Source organism: Lactuca serriola, chromosome 4, assembly GCF_051521515.1.
Source record: "Lactuca serriola cultivar US96UC23 chromosome 4, Lser_US96UC23_V15, whole genome shotgun sequence".
NCBI lineage: Eukaryota > Viridiplantae > Streptophyta > Magnoliopsida > Asterales > Asteraceae > Lactuca > Lactuca serriola.
The window spans coordinates 139,482,236-139,500,935 of record NC_136411.1 but is presented as its reverse complement, the minus strand read 5'-3'; the positions used below and the strand labels follow the sequence as shown (position 1 = coordinate 139,500,935).

Below are 18,700 nucleotides of genomic sequence, written 5' to 3'. Positions count from 1 at the left end.
GTCTCGACCATTGTGGAAAGTATAAAGACTCACATTTTACTTATTAAAACATATTTGTTTTATACTTTTAAGTTAATACATTCTAAAGATACACATCATCTCCTTAAACATTTTTGTAACTCCACACAAAATTGCAAGAAGGCGGTGAGGGTGGTAAGCACGAAAGCTTTTACAAGCGAACCTTATTAGGGATCGAAGAAACCTCCTTAAATTTTTCTTATAGCATGAGAGTAGGTGTGTCTATTCCTAATAAGATGATGATGCAATTAAAATAAGCAAGGACACAATATTTTTACTTTTGTGATATATATATATAAGGTGTTAAGTGTTGCGTCATTGGGCTTGTTTAGTTAGTCCATTTTGTATTCGGTATTAGGCCTGTCCAAGCTGTCTCATTAATTAGGGTTTGCGTATTAATAGTGCATGCATGCACCGTACTTCATTAATGTTTTGATATAGATATTCTTGTAAACCCTAGCATGCCTCTACATTTTAAATTCTTCATCGAGTTCATCTGAGGCGTGAATTTTAATCATTCAGCATCAGTTTGATTACCTTTGTGTTCTTTATTTACTTGATGAATCTAGTCGATCTTTAAGGATTTATATCCTAGAAATTGGTATCAGAGCAGGAGATTGTAATCTATACACATCTCTTCTGTTTGTTGAGATACTAGGGTTTCCGCTGATATAGGATCTTGTTTAGTCGCCTTTATTGATTTTCTATCGACTTACTGTGATCTCTATATTACCCTAATTTTTTTTAGTTTGCACATCTGATTCATAACAGGTTACAAAGATCTTGTTAAAATGCAACATGACGATTCAAGCATTAACTCCTTGAATATCTCGAGCAATATTGAATCAACAAGAAGGATCCCAATACTCTTCCCTCACGAGTATGAAGTTTGGGCGCTCCATTTTAAAGATTATGTTCTAGGTTCAGACGACAATGATTATCTGATATGGGAGGCCATTACTCTAGGTCCATTCATTAACACAGAGACCAAAAGAAAAATCAAAACTCACAAAGAATACAACCAATTGCTTCTCGATGTCAAAGACGTGCCCCAAGATGAGAAAGAGAAACTCGTTAGCAATGTTAAAGCTATGAGGATCATCAGATTTTCCCTTCAGGCAGACACGTTTCGCTTGGTTAGCTCGTGTGACACTACCAAAAAATATAGGACAGGCTCAAGGAACTTTACTCCACAGATGCAGACCTTGAGCATTTAATTGAAACACTCATGCTTTCGGAGTTTGGGGCTTTCGCACAAAAACCAAAAGAAAATTTGAGTTAGACCTTCAATCGCTACAACCATCTTCTCATCAGGATGACCAAACACGACATTGGAAGAGAAGTGATCGAGCAAAAGGTTACATTTATGAATGAACTTCGGTATGAATGGATGGCAGTTGTCTCTACAGTTAAGGCGCACATGCACTTTAAAAGTTATACTTTGGCTAAACTGGTTGGAATTCATAAATCTCATGAAAGCGAAGTGTCAAAGGAAGCGAAGGTAGTTTCAAGTATGAGGTCTCTAACTCTTGTTGCAAAAGGCAAGACAGTTGCAGAGGATGATTCTGAATTTGATCACTCTGAATGTGATCTAACTAATGAGGAGTATGCCTTGATGGTTTCGAATCCCAAGCGATTCACAAGGAAGAAATTTCCATTGAACAAGAATAGAAATTGGCAAGGAACTTACAAATCAAAAAAGGTGAAGGAAGAAAGAAAAAGCACTTCTCAGAAGGAAGATGAGAAAAAGGATAAAAAGGTCGTTGGTGATTCTGGCTATGATTGTAACTATTGTCATGGCAAAAACCATTTGGCCAAGGATTGCATGTTGAGGAAGTTGACTGAGAGAAAACAAGGAGAAGATGATGAGGCATACCACTTGCGAAAGATAGAGGAGATCAAGAGGAAGAAAGCTACTGATAACTCTATGCTAGCTTTGATTGTATAGGAAAATGTTGCAGAAGATGAGTTTGGAGGGGTCGAAGTCTGGTCAACAGATTCAGAGGATGGTGAAGTTCGCAAGCCCACACAAGGAATGGGATTCGTTGCAAAGGAAGGAGGTTCTAAGTTTGCAGGAAAGTGTTTGATGGTGATGAACGAGAGATCACAAACGAGTGCCACTGGAAGTGGAAGAGGAGGCGATAGCTGTTTCGCTGCACGACCAGTTCCAGAATAGATCAACGAATGCGAACAATTGATTAACAAGGTAGATTCCATTCTTAAATCTCTACACATACCTTTTTCTAAATATTAAACCGAACTGAACGATTTAAAATTCACTTTTTCAAGCATTAGTGATAGTTTGAAATGAGCATGGTTAACAAACTCTAACCTAACCGATCAATTGAGCAGGGTTTCATCAAAAAGTGATAAGAGGCGAATGTGGATTGAGAAGATTGAATCGAAGTCAGCTAAGTTTGGGGATCAATTAATTTATTTGCAACGTGACAATTTGAAGCTTTTAAAACAACGTAACATTTTTTTTATTGCTAAAAGGCTTTACTTTAACATTACTCAGTTGCACCTTGATTGCGGAACTGGTGAGAAAATTCATAAAATGATCTTATCATTTTTGAAATTAAAGGAAAACGAAATTAACGCCGACTGTTACAATTATGAATCCATCGTTTTGTCAGAAGAAACTTATGATGCATACAGGCTTGGCTGGAACGAATTGAATCTTACATTAAGTCCAAAAACCACAAAAATATGTTGAAACAACTTTTGGATGAAAAAGATAAGAAGCAAATCAAGTCAAAGACTGTACTAAAATTCGACACATTGAATGCCAAATTGTCACACCCCAAAACAAGAATGGCGGAAACGTTCTGGGGTGGAGGACGTCATGTATTGCATCACAACCAATGTATAATAGAAATCATAGCAACGCAACCATTACATTGAATACTTAAATAAAAATGTTTACATCAATTTGGAAATTGTCTAAAACTTGTTTGGATTTCATCATACAATTTGTATTAATATAATCATTAAACTCTTATTTCTCCAACTCCTCAAAAACCCAGCAGGTACCTGTCTACTGATTTCCTGAGAATACAAGCAGTTTAAAAATATCAGCATAAAGCTGGTGAGTTCATAAGCAGTAGTTTGTAATGAAACTTGTTGATGAGATAGCAGAAATGGTTGTATAGTTTTAAGAAAATCCGATATTTTCTTTAATGAAAATGTAGTGTTATCAGTTCTGTAGTAAACCATGAATATTTGTATGTTTCCAAGAAAATATGATATCTTCTTTAGTGAAAATCTAGCTTTATCGACTTCGTATAAAACCATGAATGTTCGTTACTGAAAATTGTAGTGATATGCGAAAATACTACCTCATGTGACTAGCTAAAGCTAATCATGAAGTATAAGTATTTTGTATGTGAAACCATTGCATAATTGGTTCTGTTTTGAAAACCCTGGCTTTGGCCAATATACGTAGCGTGTTTTGGTTCTACTTAGTATAAATAAAACCGTTGAAGAGTGTCAGATTGTAAACTAAAGGTGATTTATACGTAATATGTGTCGTATAACCATACTTGATATGACTAGAGACCTTTCCAACGTTCTTCAGGCGTCGATTTAAATGACATTTGTCACCCTAGGCATGCCTGCCCAACTGTAGCTAGCAGTTCGGGTGTGGGATTGTCAGTCCCGAATAGATCTATTCACAAATCTCACGCTCTCCCTCCAGGTGACTCTGGTTATACTATGCTAGGATTTATCCCTGTACACCTAAGGGTACAGTAGTGAAGTAGCGCCTCACAGTATCGTACAATCTTGTTTACATGTAGTGTAGTAGCGTTCTATCATAGTGAAAATCCGAATGTATACTGTTATAGTTATGAAAACATGATAGAGTAGTGGTGCAAACTGTAAACTATTCCTGTTCTTATTGCATACGTTTAGTAGTGAAAGTTTCTATACTTGTTATGTTTAGAAAAATCCCAAACTATATATACCGATTATAGTTTGCATGAGTAACGTAGTGAATAGCGAATCTGGAAAACTATGAAATTTCAGTGAAAAACGACCCTTATGCTCCACACAGTTCAAAAGGGTTAAAGTATGAGAATTTCATGAGTTTTGAAAACATTTATGTTTAGCTTGTATTCCCCCCTGAAAACATTAAAAATACAGAAAAATGTAGGGGTATGAACTCACCTCGGGTGTTTGAATGAAGGACCGATACGGAATGCGGGATGTTCAAGTGAAGCCTTGAACACGATTTGATCCTAATCAACAAGGAATGACACATAATGGAGTCAAATGATGGTATTTCACCACTAGATATGACGAAGAACCATTCTAAGAACTTGGGACTACTTGCACTAAGTGTTAGGACCTCAAAGGATTGAACGAGTGAGGTGTATGGCCACTTTAAGGGTGTTTTCAAGGTCCATACTTGCATCCATTAAGTATCCTAGGCCCATACTTGGTTGTAGTACAAGTTTAGGGTCTTAGAAATGGGTTTGTGGTCCTATGGTGTGTCTATATGGTCGCACAAATGAATGTGCTACCGCACACATGAGTGTGTGGCCGCACACATGAGTGTGCTGCCGCACACATGAGTGTGCTGCCGCACACACGAGTGTGTTGCCACACTCCTTCAACGAGGTGAAGAACATCACGGGACTTTCATGATTTAAGGCCTAGATCAAGAGGTTCTTCAAGTATAACAAGCTAAGGGATGGATTACTCACGTTTTTGAAGCTTTGGAAGGCTCAAAGTTGGAGAAAGTTGAGAGGAAATGATGTTGTGTGCTGCCAAGGTGTTAAAGGAATGAAAGGAAGGGGGCTACCCTTTATATAGGGGTAAAGGTGTTGCCCAAAATTTGAGTGTGCTGCCAAGGGAGTGGGTGTGCGGCCGCACACCCATGTGTACGGCCGTACACTCCTCCAAGAGGTGTGTATGGCCCAGTTTTTCACTATTCAGCACTCCGACTCATTCCTAAACTCAACGTTGGTTATATATACAAGCTTAGAACACTTAAATGACCCCTTGAATAGCACTACAAATCGACAAAACAAGTTGAATATTGATTGAATTGATTAATTGTACAAGATTGAAATTCTGGGTTGTCACACAAATTGAGTTCAGAAAATGAAATAAATATTGAAAGTACCTATGAATTCGATGAGGATAGTGATATGAGCGAAATTTCAGTGGAGGATGAAGTGGATTGCTCAGAGTTTGTTAAAAACAAACCTCTACCATTAAAAGATTTGATTTCTAAAAATTCGGTTGAATTCGCGCGTATTTCTTAAAATCAACCAAAAACACTAAAAGGGAAAGCAACTGTTTTTCCAAAATTCCAAACTGTACCGAATCAAGTGTTTTCCACTAGAGGACTAGACAAAAATCAAACTATCGAACTAACGTCCATCGTTAATGAAGACAACAAAGATGGTTGTGATGAATTCTTTTGGTCTGTACCAACTGATAATGCTGACGAAACGAAGGGTCTATCTGAAAGAACCTCTTGGAGAGTTAAAGGTCGATATGTGGAAGAACCACTGAACAATCGATCAGAATTTGAGAAGGGTAGCCCAAGTGGTACCAAGGAGGTTCAAAATGAAACCAATCCTCATCCAGTGAAGGATGAAACCTATAACAAGAAAGCGAAACCACAAGTGAGCATTAACAAGTCCGCTGAACAACTCGTTGAGCAAGAGCAATTGAGGAATCGAAGATACCAGAATAATCTCAATGAAAGGAAGAAATTTTGGCAATCCCATAATTCCAACTATGTTGGCAAGGAACAACTTTTCAATCAAAGCACGAAAGCTCGTTCTAAGGCAAATCCTAGTTAGTGCTCTCCTTGTCATACTTGCAAGCCAAAAGCTAAATTCATTCCGAAAACTCATCCCTCTTTTCAAAAGAAGCACTCTGGGAAACCAAATACTCATCCCTATAATACATCATCAAGATGTCAAGGGAAAGGGAAAGTTAGTCTCGAATTCTAAATCTCAAACTCAGAAATCGACTGTTAACCCTAAGAGAGTTAAGAAAGAATTCATAAAGAATCAAGCTAAAACTAAACAAATCCAATCTGATTCTAAGGACATGAAAAACAACAAGGTAAAGGTTTTTACAATAAAGAAGAAAGATCAAACAACTTTAATAAAACGAACCTACATGATTGATCTCTCTATTGCTTATCCAGTTTCTGTGAAAGGCTCACGAGGACCCAAACACCTTTGGGTTCCTAAATCTGCTTAATTCTTGCAGGTATTTCGTGACGAACAGTTTGACACTGAATGATATATTAACAGTGGTTGTTCGTGTCACATGACAGGAAGAAAGGAGGAGATGAGAGAATATAGAGAACTGAAGGATGGAGGTCTCGTGAAGTTTGGCAACAATGCACTTGGAGGAATTAAAGGATATGGCATGATAACGAATGGTGAATTCTCGATTTGGAAAGTGGCATATGTTGAGGGACTGCAACACAACTTAATAAGTGTTTCGCAGTTAGTAATGGATACAGGTGTAAATGTCTCGTTTGATGATGAAGGATTTGAAATTATCGAAAAGAAGACTAAATCAGTATTGCTTAAATCAAAATGAAAAGGAGAGATGTATCCTTTGGATATCAATACGATTCGAGAGAAACCTCCTATTTGTCTGCTCACGAAGGCTGCAATAGATGATAGTTGGTTGTGGCATAGGAGGCTTTCACACCTCAACTTCAAAGACATCAACAAGCTAGTTCTTGGTGATCATGTGTGTGGTCTTCCTCTCTTGAAGTATGAAAAATATCATCTTTGTGCCACATGTGAAATGGGAAAGCAAATCAGGAAAAGTCATCCTACAATAGTGAACACGAAGGTCATTGAGCCACTCAAACTACTCCACATTGATCTTCGTGGCCCATCTGCAATCGAAAGTATTAGCGGTAACAAATATATTCTCATTATTGTAGATGATTTTTCTTTTTTCACTTGGGTATTTTTTCTTAAGCAGAAATCGGAAGTGACTCCTAGGCTCAAAGATTTCATCAAGCAAATAGAGTTGCAACAGCGAAAGGTGGTTCGTAATATTCGAAGCTACAATGGTCTAGAGTTCAAGAATCAAGCGTTCGATGAATTCGTCACTGATAAGGGAGTATCTCATAATTTTTCTGCTCTGTACACTTCAAAGCAAAACGAGATTGTTGAAAGCTGAAACCAATCGTTGTGTGAGGCAGCAAGGGCTATGCTTTCGTTCACATCACTGCCTCTTTACTTCTTGGCTGATACTATTGCCACTGCCTGCTTTACTCAAAACATATCACTTCTGAATAAAAGATTTTTTGTCACTCCCTATGAAATCATCAAAAAACAAAAACCTATCGTCAAGTTCTTTCATGTTTTCGATTCCAGGTGTTTCATTTTTAATTCAAAGGAACGACGAAATGTGACACCCCCAAACCAAGGATGGCGGAAACGTCCGGGGGTGGAGGACTTCATGTATAGTATCATAACAACAATTGTAATAGTTATTAAAGTAAACACAACCAACGTAAATATAACTGAAAGAGTTACATCATTGTATGATTTTACATGTTTCCAAATCAATTACATTATGTTGACAAAAATGAAATGTTTGACGTCTTAACGTCACATCCTCAAAAGCTCTTGATTACCTGTTTATGGATTTCCTGAGAATACAAGTAGTTTTGAAAAAGTGTCAACACAAGGTTTGTGAGTTCATAAGCTTTTAAAGGTGATACTGAAATCCTTTACTTGTAAAAGTAATGTTTGTTAAAGAAAAATCCCATATTTTCTTGTGTAATGCATGGTAATCTTAACAGTCAAGACCGAAATGTACAAGTATTTCACCATACTTAAGGAAATTCATGCAAGTTTAAATCAACATAAAATCGTTAAATTTAAAAGTAAAACCTGTAAATCTTATGTTTCTTAATACCACATGTGAGTTATTGTAACCATACTATGACTCAGACGGCCTCGTAATACGACGTTCTTCAGGCATCGCAAGTTAAATGACACTTGTCAAATCAGACCTACTGGACTAGCTGTTGCATGCAGCTCAAGTGTGGGTTTGTCAGACCCAATATAGAACTATACACAACTATCATATTCTCCCTACAAGAGACTCTGGTTACAATTTACAAGACTTTTGATTTTGTTACATGGATGTAACACGAAGCGAATGTCTCACAAATTTATTCATTAACAGATTTACGTGAAATGAGAACCTTTGTTAAAGATGTTTGATATGTAATGAAACATAAACTATACCTATTATAGTTTATCATAATCGTTTATAATGTAAAAAGAAACATAAACTGTATTTCCATGGTTTACCAAATATTTGCATGCCATAGTTGTAAACTTTGTTTATAACATTAGACTAATTTACCATTCTTGAGGAGGTAAAAATCTATTTGTCTACTGATACATGACTAATTACCAATTCAAAATGGCAGATAATGTAATAATATATGATCACACAATGATATACACCTTGCTCAACAAGTTACAAGGTGGAATGAAATTGATAGCATTTTTCTGTTATTAACATTTTCTATTGCTTTTCTTAGAAACTTTATAGAAAAATTATCAAAGGTCCAAATCAAAATCCGTAAATTCTGGGAGTTTGGAAATTGAGTCTCGTTTGTTCATAAATTTTATTATGATTTTTAGTGACCTCCAACTTGTGTGAAAAATCCCATAATCACAGACTGGTCCAGACTCGTTCTTGAAATGATAGGCAGTTTTGTAAAAATCACCATAAATTGTAGAAAAATCGTATGGAGATGTGAAAGTATTCATTTTAAAAGTATAAACCTGACCTATTTGCATCTAATACAATTTTGAAAACTAAAATGTTTAAGTTGACCAAAACAGTCCGTGAATGGAGTTAAACTTTCTTGATGAAAGCTGTTGGAAAAGTTTAGTTGTGTTCTTGGTGTTTTAACTTGTATCCCCCATTAAAACTTAAGAAAACACAAAAAGATAGGGGTATGAACTCACATTGAGTGATTTCAGTGTATGATTGTTGAAGAAGAGAAGTGTTCAACTCAAGAACACATGGAGGATTGCTTGAAGATTCGAGAATCTAACACCAATGTAATGGAATTTGTGTAAGCAATCTATGATTGGAGTAGAAGGAAGTGTAATAATCACAAGGAAGATGATGATACTTACCAAATGAAGAAGAAAAGCCTTGGAAAGTGCTTGAAATTCTCAGACTTGAGAGAGGAGAGTTAAGAGAAAAGGGTTTGATCTTTTGGAGGAATGAGTGAAAATGAGTGAAGTGTGGGAAATGAGGGTGAGTGTTCCAACTCTTAGAACGTGGGAATGGCTAGAAAATGATGAGAAAGGACATTGACATGACTAGGGATGGTGGGGAGGGGTGTGGGTTGGTCATGGAGTGGGTATGGGTGGTTGCTTGTGTCATAAACTAAAGAAAAGTCAACACTCTACCTCTTGTACTTCACCCACTCTTCTTGAACAAGATTTATCCCCAAAAACATGGTTTATAATTAAATATGGGGCCTTATATGTTAAAATAAAGTTTTGGGTGAAAATCCCGCGTTAAAATGATGAAAAACGGACTTAAAATGAAGCCATGGTCGAAAACTGCAAAAAAAATTGGGCTTCCTGAGAGACCTCTTGGTCTTGGCCGAGGTTCGGTCCCTTCTAATCATAGACCGAAGGCAAAATGGAGCGAAGTGTGCGAGTTCAGCCCGAAGGTGGCTTCGGTTCTTCATGCGAGGTTCGGGCCCGAAGGCTTCGGGTTCGGTCCTGAGGCTTCGGGTTCGAACCTCGGGTTCGGACCTGGGGTTTCGTTTCTCAGCAGTTTGGTCCTTAAGGGGACTTTCGGCTCCAAGAGGGTTCGGCCCTATAGAGTAGGGTTCGGGTCCTTAAGCCTATTTTACTCATTTTTACCCCGTTTGAAGCCGTTTTTGACCCGGTTAAGGGTCGGGATGGCCCAAATGATTACGAAAAGTTACGGGAACTTTTGAGAGTGATTTGGGAGAGATTTCGAATAGAGAGAGACGGAGTGAAAGAGATTTAGAGAGGTTCCCTTTATGACCTTTTTGAGCATCCGGCTTTGCAACACAAGGTCCGTAAACCCCGTTAAGCCATGTTTTAGTGTCCTACACACTCCTAATGAGTGTGCTATAGTGTTTTATCGCTTTGGTTCATTGTTTAGCACTATCAAGGTTAAGGAAAATTAAACACATGAATTTTCCAAATGATGTTTTCTCATTAAAATAGCGAGTTGTACAGTAATTACATAACGTAAACCCTAATATACAATGGTTAATTGAGTCGTCCGGTTTGACTCGTTGACTTTATTTGACTTTGACTTAACCCGGAATTGACTATTGTCACATCACCCCCCCGTTAGAGGGAATTCCTTCCCAAAATTTACATTCCGACTGGGACTTCAAGAGTTTGAGAAAAGATGCGGGTATTTTGTTTCATTTGATATTCACGTTCCCAGGTAAACTCGGGTCCTCGTTTAGCGTTCCAACGAACCTTCACTATGGCAATACGACTTTGTTTCGTTCTTTTGACCTCTCGATCCATAATCTCAACTGGTTCATCCACGAAATGGAGACTCTCATTAACTTCAATTTCGTCAAGGGGTATCACAAGAGTCTCGTCGGATAGGCACTTTTTCAAGTTTGATACGTGAAAGGTAGGGTGTACGTTATTAAGTTCTTGTGGTAGTCAAAGTTTGTACGCCATGGGACCAATCCTGGAAAGGATTTCAAACGGTCTGATGTACCTTGGGTTTAGTTTCCCACGTTTACCAAAACGTATCATTCCTTTCCAAGGGGAAACTTTTAGTAGTACTCGATCACCGACCTGGAATTCCAAGGGTTTGCGTCGCTTATCCGCATAACTCTTTTGCCGATCTCGGGATACTTTCAGTCTTTCCCGAATTTGAACAATCTTTTCTGTGGTCTCCCTTATGATTTCAGGACCAGTGAGGGTGCTGTTAGGGACCTATTCCCCCTAGCTAGTTGTGTGTCCCCTACTTCTGCCCAACACAGGGGTGATCGGCACTTGAAACCATAAAGAGCTTCGAATGGGGCGACTTTGATGCTAGTGTGATAGTTGTTATTGTAGGAGAATTTGATAAGTGGTAAATGGGAATCCCACGCTTTACCAAAATCTATCACACAGGCTCTCAACACGCTTAAGGGGACTTTTGGCTCTAAGAGGGTTCGGCCCTATAGAGTAGGTTTTGGGTCCTTAAGCCTATTTTACTCGTTTTTACCCCGTTTCAAGCCGTTTTTGACCCAGTTAAGGGTCGAGATGGCCCAAATGATTACGAAAAGTTACGGGAACTTTTGAGAGAGATTTCAAATAGAGAGAGATAGAGTGAAAGAGATTTAGAGAGGTTCCATTTATGACCTTTTTGAGCATCCGGCTTCGCAACGCAAGGTCTGTAAACCCCGTTAAGCCATGTTTTAGTGTCCTGCACACTCCTGATGAGTGTGCTATAGTATTTTATCGCTTTGGTTCATTGTTTAGCACTATCAAGGCTAAGGAAAATTAAACACACGAATTTTCCAAATGATGTTTTCTCATTAAAATAGCGAGTTGTACAGTAATTACATAGCGTAAACCCTGATATGCAATGGTTAATTGAGTCGTCCGGTTTGACTTGTTGACTTTGTTTGACTTTGACTTGACCCGGAATTGACTATTGTTACACGAAACAAGTTTGATGATTAGGCTGATGAAGGAATTTTTCTGGGATATTCGCTGACGTCGAAAGCATATATGGTTTTAAACAAAGGATCCAAAAGGATTGAAGAAACTTATTATGTCACATTCGATGACAATTACTTAACGAAAACTCAAGCGAATGATCATCAAGAAAAGGAGATCTTTCCTCAAACGAACCAAGTGACTATTCCATTGGCTAATTTTTATGAAGAATTCATGCTTCTATTCGACAAACCTGAGAAGGCTATCTCTTCTGAAGCAAAGGCAGCTAATAAAAAAGAAGATGAACTGAAGAATATAATTGATGAAGCCACGAAAAGCATGGATAATCAACCACCAACCTTGAACAAGCCTCAATACATGAGCACTCCAGTCCAAGGGGAGGGTTTTGATTCGATTACACCTCCTCAGGCGGAGCAACCAACTCCACAAGAAACGAACATTCCATCGCAAGGTGCTGAAGATACTTCAATTCCTAATGATGAATATCATTCGTCATTCTAGGGGAGAATAAGGATGTGAATGACGATTTAGATGCTCAATCAAAGTTCGAAGAAGTATATGCTAAATTAGATCTTTTTTATGATCCAAACTATCCACCACTAGTCAAATGGACCAGAGATCACCCGAAAACCCAAGTAATTGGTGAATCCTCCGCAGGTGTTCTGACGAGATCTCAAATAAAAGCGAAACAAACTACTTTATTTTCCAAAGTACAATTATGCATGTTTAATTCCTTTGTGTCCAAGATAGAACCCAAAACCATCAACACCGCTCTTGATCACTCCGATTGGGTGCAAGCGATACAATACGAACTAAACGAGTTCGAACGAAACAAAGTTTGGAGGTTAATTCCTACTCCACCTGAAGCATCAGTTGTTGGTTTGAAATGGGTGTTTCATAATAAGTTGGATAAAGAAGGGAACGTAGTAAGGAACAAGGCAAGACTCGTTGTTAAGGGTTATTGCCAAGAAGAGGGAATCGACTACGAAGAAACCTTCGCTCATGTTGCAAGATTGGAATCAGTTCGAATATTCTTAGCATGCGCAACTCATAAGAACTTTGAAGTATTTCAAATGGATGTTAAATGAGCGTTCCTAAATGGAGAATTAGAAGAAACATTACATGTGGAACAACCACCTAGGTTCGTTAATGAGAAGTATCCCAATCACCGCTACATTTTGGATAAGGCAGTTTACGAACTGAAGCAAGCTCCGAGAGCCTAGTATGAAACTCTTACTCACTTCCTTAAAATGTCTATGTTTAAACAAGGTTCGGTTGACCCAACCTTCTTTCGTAAGAAAGAGGGTGACCATTTGATGCTCGTCCAAATTTATGTTGATGACATCATTTTCGGATCTACTAATCCCAACCTCACAGTTGAATTCTGAAAGTTAATGGAAACTAAGTTTGAGATGATTTCAATGGGTCCTATTAACTTTTTCCTTGGATTGAATATAAGACAGGGACCATAAGGTATTTTCATTAATCAGGAAGCATATACGAAAACTTTGCTCTCTAAGTTTGGCATGATAGGAGACTCAAAAGTAAAGGTTCGAATGGCATTCGAAACGAAACTTACACCATCTCTGGAAAAACCTATTGCGGATATGACCCTTTATCGTCAGATGATTGGGTCCTTAATGTATCTAACAGCTAGTAGACCAGATATTATGTTTTCCTTTTTTTATAGTGCAAGGTTCCAAGCAAACCCTTGCGAACCTCACATGGTGGCAGTGAAGAATATTTTTAGATACTTGAAATGAACTTCGTCTCTAGGCATACGGTATCCTGCGAACTCAAGCTTCTTCGTTCAAGTGTTTTCGGATGCTGATCGTGGTGGGTGCGGCTTAGATAGAAAAAGCAAGACTGGTGGTGCCAATTTCTTGATGGAAAGTTAGTTAGTTGGCAATCAAAAAAAATATGTGTTTCGTTGTCAACAGCCGAAGCTGAGTATATCGTTGCTGCATCCTGTACCTCTCAAGTCATATGGATTCAGAGTCAATTGAGAGATTATGGCCTGAATATGAAGCGAATCCCACTTTACCGTGACTCAGAAAGCACAATTCGCATCTGTCACAACCCAGTGCAACACTCTAAGACGAAACACATAACTGAGGTATCATTTCATCAAGAATCATGTAGAGGACGGAAATTTTGGGATCCATTTCGTTAGATCAGCAGATCAATTAGCAGACATATTCACAAAATCCTTACCTGAAGCGTCATTTAATAGAATGCTCCAAGGCCTAGGAATGATGGAAGCTGAATCGGTTCCAAAACCACCTTCGTTGTAGCCCGTTCGCTTTCGGGTTACTTGTTTGCTTTTGTTTTTATATTTTGACAAGCGAAATAGATCGAACGGTCGTTCTAGTTCGTTTCCGATTTTTGTTAGGCGAACTCTCGTGATCTATTCCTTGTATATTATGCTATTTTTTTATTTTATTTTTTTTAAGTTTTCAAAAATACAAAAATATTTAATTCGTTTATTTTCTATCTCTTCCAAATATAAAATTCAAAAACATTTTACTTTGTTTTATTTCTTTCTTTTCCAGTAATTTTTAAAATACAATATATCTTTTAATAAAACTTCCTTTTACTATTAAGACATTGGATTTTGAATAAGTTATAAAATATCCAATTTTGACTATTAAAATTTAATATTTCAAAACTTGTCGTCAGTAAGGTTTTTATAGAAAAATGTTTTTATTTTAAAACCATAAATTTATACGTCTTATGATTCTAAGTTTTATATTAAATATAAAAGTACTAGACCTGGCAATTTCAGACACGAAGACACGAATCTGTGAAAGACACGACACAACACGAATACACGACACGAATACATCTTAAAAATTGAGATAAAGCTTATTTCTCATCATGTAATCATATCGTGTCAAATTCGTGGCTGACACGTTTCATGACACGAATACACGAATTGTCAGGTCTATATAAAACTCCTTGTGATGTGTGTTTTTTTTTCAAAAACCATTTAAGCATGTGAAAACTAACTTATCAACCACGCATAATTATCAAAATTTTAAATAAACAACACAAGCATGCATTAAGAAATAAAACAAGCCATGATCTAGTGACACTTTTATGAGTCAACACAAAAGTGACAGGTCATTTCCTAAAGGGACAAATGCACCAAATAATCTTCATGTTCCGTTTATGCTTTCACTTGATTTGACAATATACTTTGTAGCAATTTTATAGATTTTTATAAAAGTTATGAACTTTTATAAAAATACTGATAAAACTGTGGGTACTCCATGCTTGCTCCAAAATGGCCATTTTCTTTATTTTGATACATTTTATGGAAAATAAACTAGTCTAAACTAATTTATTAGTTACATAATAATAAATATGAAAATCTATCTATTAGTTATTACATACCCTATATTACTTACAAAATAATAAAGATGAAAAAGTAGCTATTAATTATTACATATATGTACCATATGAATAAAAGAAATTTCAAACCATTTTAAAGGTCAATACAAAATAACTAAAAAAATGGTACATGACTTGTTTATGCACTCTAAAATGCATATAAACATACAAAAAACTTTTTTTTCGAAGACAACTTTAAGTGACAAAAAATACATATAAACTTTTGTCACATAAAATAATAGTGTTATCCAAGAAAATAAGCATAAAATTGTTTTTAACAAAAACAAAGCTATCCATATTTTCCAAAAACCAATATTATCCAAAGAATCATATATTCTAACCAAGTTTGCAAGATGGCTCTTATACCAATTGTTGGAATTTTATTCAAAAATTGTTTCTAAAACATAAGATTAGCAATGCAAGACTTTAATTTTGAAGAGCATAAAACTAGTTTTATTCCTACCAAAAGATCTACTTGCAAATATTGGAATGAAAACAACAACGACAGAGGAGTTAAAATATTAAAAAATTTTGAAGTCCTTTAATTCCTCAATGGGAGACTTGATAGTTGTTGGAGAAGTCAAAGATCTAAGCAAGAATCTCTCTATATGTATCCACCCAACAAGTCATCAATGCCATCAGTGGATGCTAGTCCTTCACTTGTATGTAGTTATCCATAAGACTTAAATATTTATATCAAATAAGTCTTCAAAGGAGAACTAACTCAAGCACCAAAATCTAGCGACTAACTTTGTAAGAGAGAGGATAAAATAGGGAGAGATGCTCTCGGATTTTATCAAAAAGAAGAGAAGAAAGAAGTAACTAGCTTTAGTTCTCTCTCATATTTTATACTTCCACGTATATATGAAAGCTCATGCTTTCATTAAATGATCATGTGACTTGGAAGCAAGTTATGGCATCTAAAAAGAAGAAAGTCAAAGAAGTAACCTCCATATGTCGCTAGATATGGAGTAGGAAAGAGTTAGTGGATACCACTTCATCACTCTTATATAAAATGTACACAACATATAAAACAGTCTTCTATAAGTCCATTATTATGTACATGACATTTAAATCATACTAAGTGACTAAAAGTCACTAGTTATACACCTTTTATATATTATTTTGATAAAGAAATAATTCCGCAATCAAGTACAAGTGATGGTTTAATTTATTAATAATTATATTACTTAATAAATAATCAATTAGTGTCTACTCGTTATATGGTGTGACCCTATAGGATCATATGTTATTATAAAATATCATTTGATAATGACCTTGAGCATAAAGATTTTTCACTGGTACCGAGGATTTCTACGATTAGATTGTGGATTGTCTTAATGATCACATGTAATTTCATTATCCACAAAATGAATGTCAAGACAACATTTTTTATGGGTAACCTTAAGGAAGAAGTTTACAGAAAACATTTGTATGGATTTGTTATAAATATGAGCATAAGGTTTGTGATTTATCATTATATAGGCTTAAGCAAGTTCTTAAACAATGAATAAACAAGAATTTGATGAAAATTTTGTAAAGTCGTTTTTCTTTAAAAAGTGGTTTTTTATTCTTTCATGGTTGAGGTGTCATTTCTTAGGCTTCCAAGAAGAAAACATATATTGTAAACTTAACAACAAAATCTAAATTTGTTATGTTAGTCGATGTGGTAAGAGGTAAGGTAGTTTAGTAATTTAATATGTAATATTCTTTTGTGGCCAAAGGTGGTTGCATCAACATCTATTCATTTGGATAGTAACTTTACCTTGCCTAGATATATCCAAGTTTACAATGACAAGCAGGATCCAACGACCTAATTATCAGCAGTCTAATATCTGACGAATTATTAATAGCTCAATCAAATTTTGGAACCAACGGGCATCTGGCCTAGCAGTAAGGAGTGGATATCTTATTTGAGAGGTCATGGATTCATGTCTCATATGAGACATAGGTGGTGATAGTTAGAAGTAAATTAGTTCACTTTTTAAAAAAAATCAAATTTGGGATATCAATCAACTACAGATTAATTACGAGCCTCCTAACTCCCTTCTACTATAACATAAAAAGCTATGTTCTATATAGAAAACATTATATATATATATATATATATATATGTGTGTGTGTGTGTGTGTGTGTGTGTGCCTGTGTGATCGTGAAGTGCTAAAGGCTGAGACTTGGTTTTTATTTGATCATGAATGGACACACGACTTTATGCTCATGTTAGCTTTCTTATTAGATTAGTATAGAAATTTGTTTGTATTTTCATATATTCAAATGACTTGATGAGTTCAATCCTGAGAATACTCCAATTATCGAATATTTGAAATGCGTAAAATATTATAATAAAAAAATAATTGTTTCGACATTTCATTTATGCATAAGTTTTGTTTGTATACATTATTGTGTATATTAAAGGGTTACACTAAAATTGAGAAAGGATTGTTAGTGATTTTACTATCATCAAAAATTTAGTGTTATTGAAATTTATATAGATAGATAGAACTAATGAAAAATGGTTATTTTTTTCAACTTGGTGTTAACTTTGGTCATTGTTAGTTCGGTCAGCATGGTTCTGGCAATTATCATCTTTGGCTGACTTTGTTTGGAGGCTAAATTCAGTCGGTCCAGCCAGCATGGGGCTAATTTTGGTCAACTTGACATGTCAGCTTACGATGTTGGTCAGTTCTTTGGAAATATATTATTTCACCATTATTATCCATTATATATATATATATATATATATACATACATATATATATATATATATATATATATATATATATATATATATATATAAGTAAGTCGTAACCTTTAAAATTTTGAGGAAAGTGGAATATGAGAAGAGATTAGGAATTTAGGAAGAATTTCTATGAATTAAGAATGATTTTTTTAGAGTTTACACGCTAGCATCTCAAATAACTAGAAGGCATGTCACGAGCGCGTGAGGTACAATTGCCAATTCCCTACTCCTCCAATTAGAGCAAGTATAGAGAATGCTTCACATTAGAGATTTCGTTTTGGGCGAACTAAGATACGAAGATGATAAATCAGCACTTTTGAGGACACGATAGAGAGAGAGAGAGAGAGAGAGAGAGAGAGATGATGGGTTTTAGCCAAAAGAACATCCTATGTGCTCATGCAAATCCTATTGCTTGGATCTAGGTTTCTCTATTGTACATGCAATGTATCCAAGACTTACAATCTTAGATCTAACATATTATAAACTGAAATTAGGATTTAGAGAATTACCTTTGATTGTTATATATCAATAATAATCTCAAATCCTCCTTGTAATGACTTTAGAAAGCTTAGAGTCACAATTGTCACTCCTCTAATGGCTCACAAACACCAAGAGCAAGAGGATGAAGAACAAGGAGAGAGGAGGCTGCCCAAAAACGTCTAGAAACCCTAAAGGAACTCTTAGCCACGTTTTTGGGGCTTAAGGGTACTATATATACATGTAGGTTATTAGGGTTTTCAACTAGGAAACCCTAATCTGACTGCTTAAGCCCTAAGCAGCTCATGGACCCTTTTAGAATAACCCTTGGACGATTTCTAATGGGTTTCCCCATAGAATTCGTCCA

General features: G+C 36.1%; 1 protein-coding gene across 1 annotated transcript; it reads left to right on the top strand.

Annotated features, from left to right (window-relative positions):
- The first annotated feature begins 11,774 nt into the window (after nt 1–11,774).
- Nucleotides 11,775–12,811, top strand: LOC145098863 (uncharacterized). Its single transcript, XM_079036458.1, has 3 exons — nt 11,775–12,174; nt 12,225–12,358; nt 12,470–12,811. The coding sequence occupies exons 1-3, from the start codon at nt 11,775–11,777 to the stop codon at nt 12,809–12,811; spliced, it is 876 nt and encodes a 291-aa protein (XP_078892584.1).
- The last annotated feature ends 5,889 nt before the right edge of the window (nt 12,812–18,700 follow it).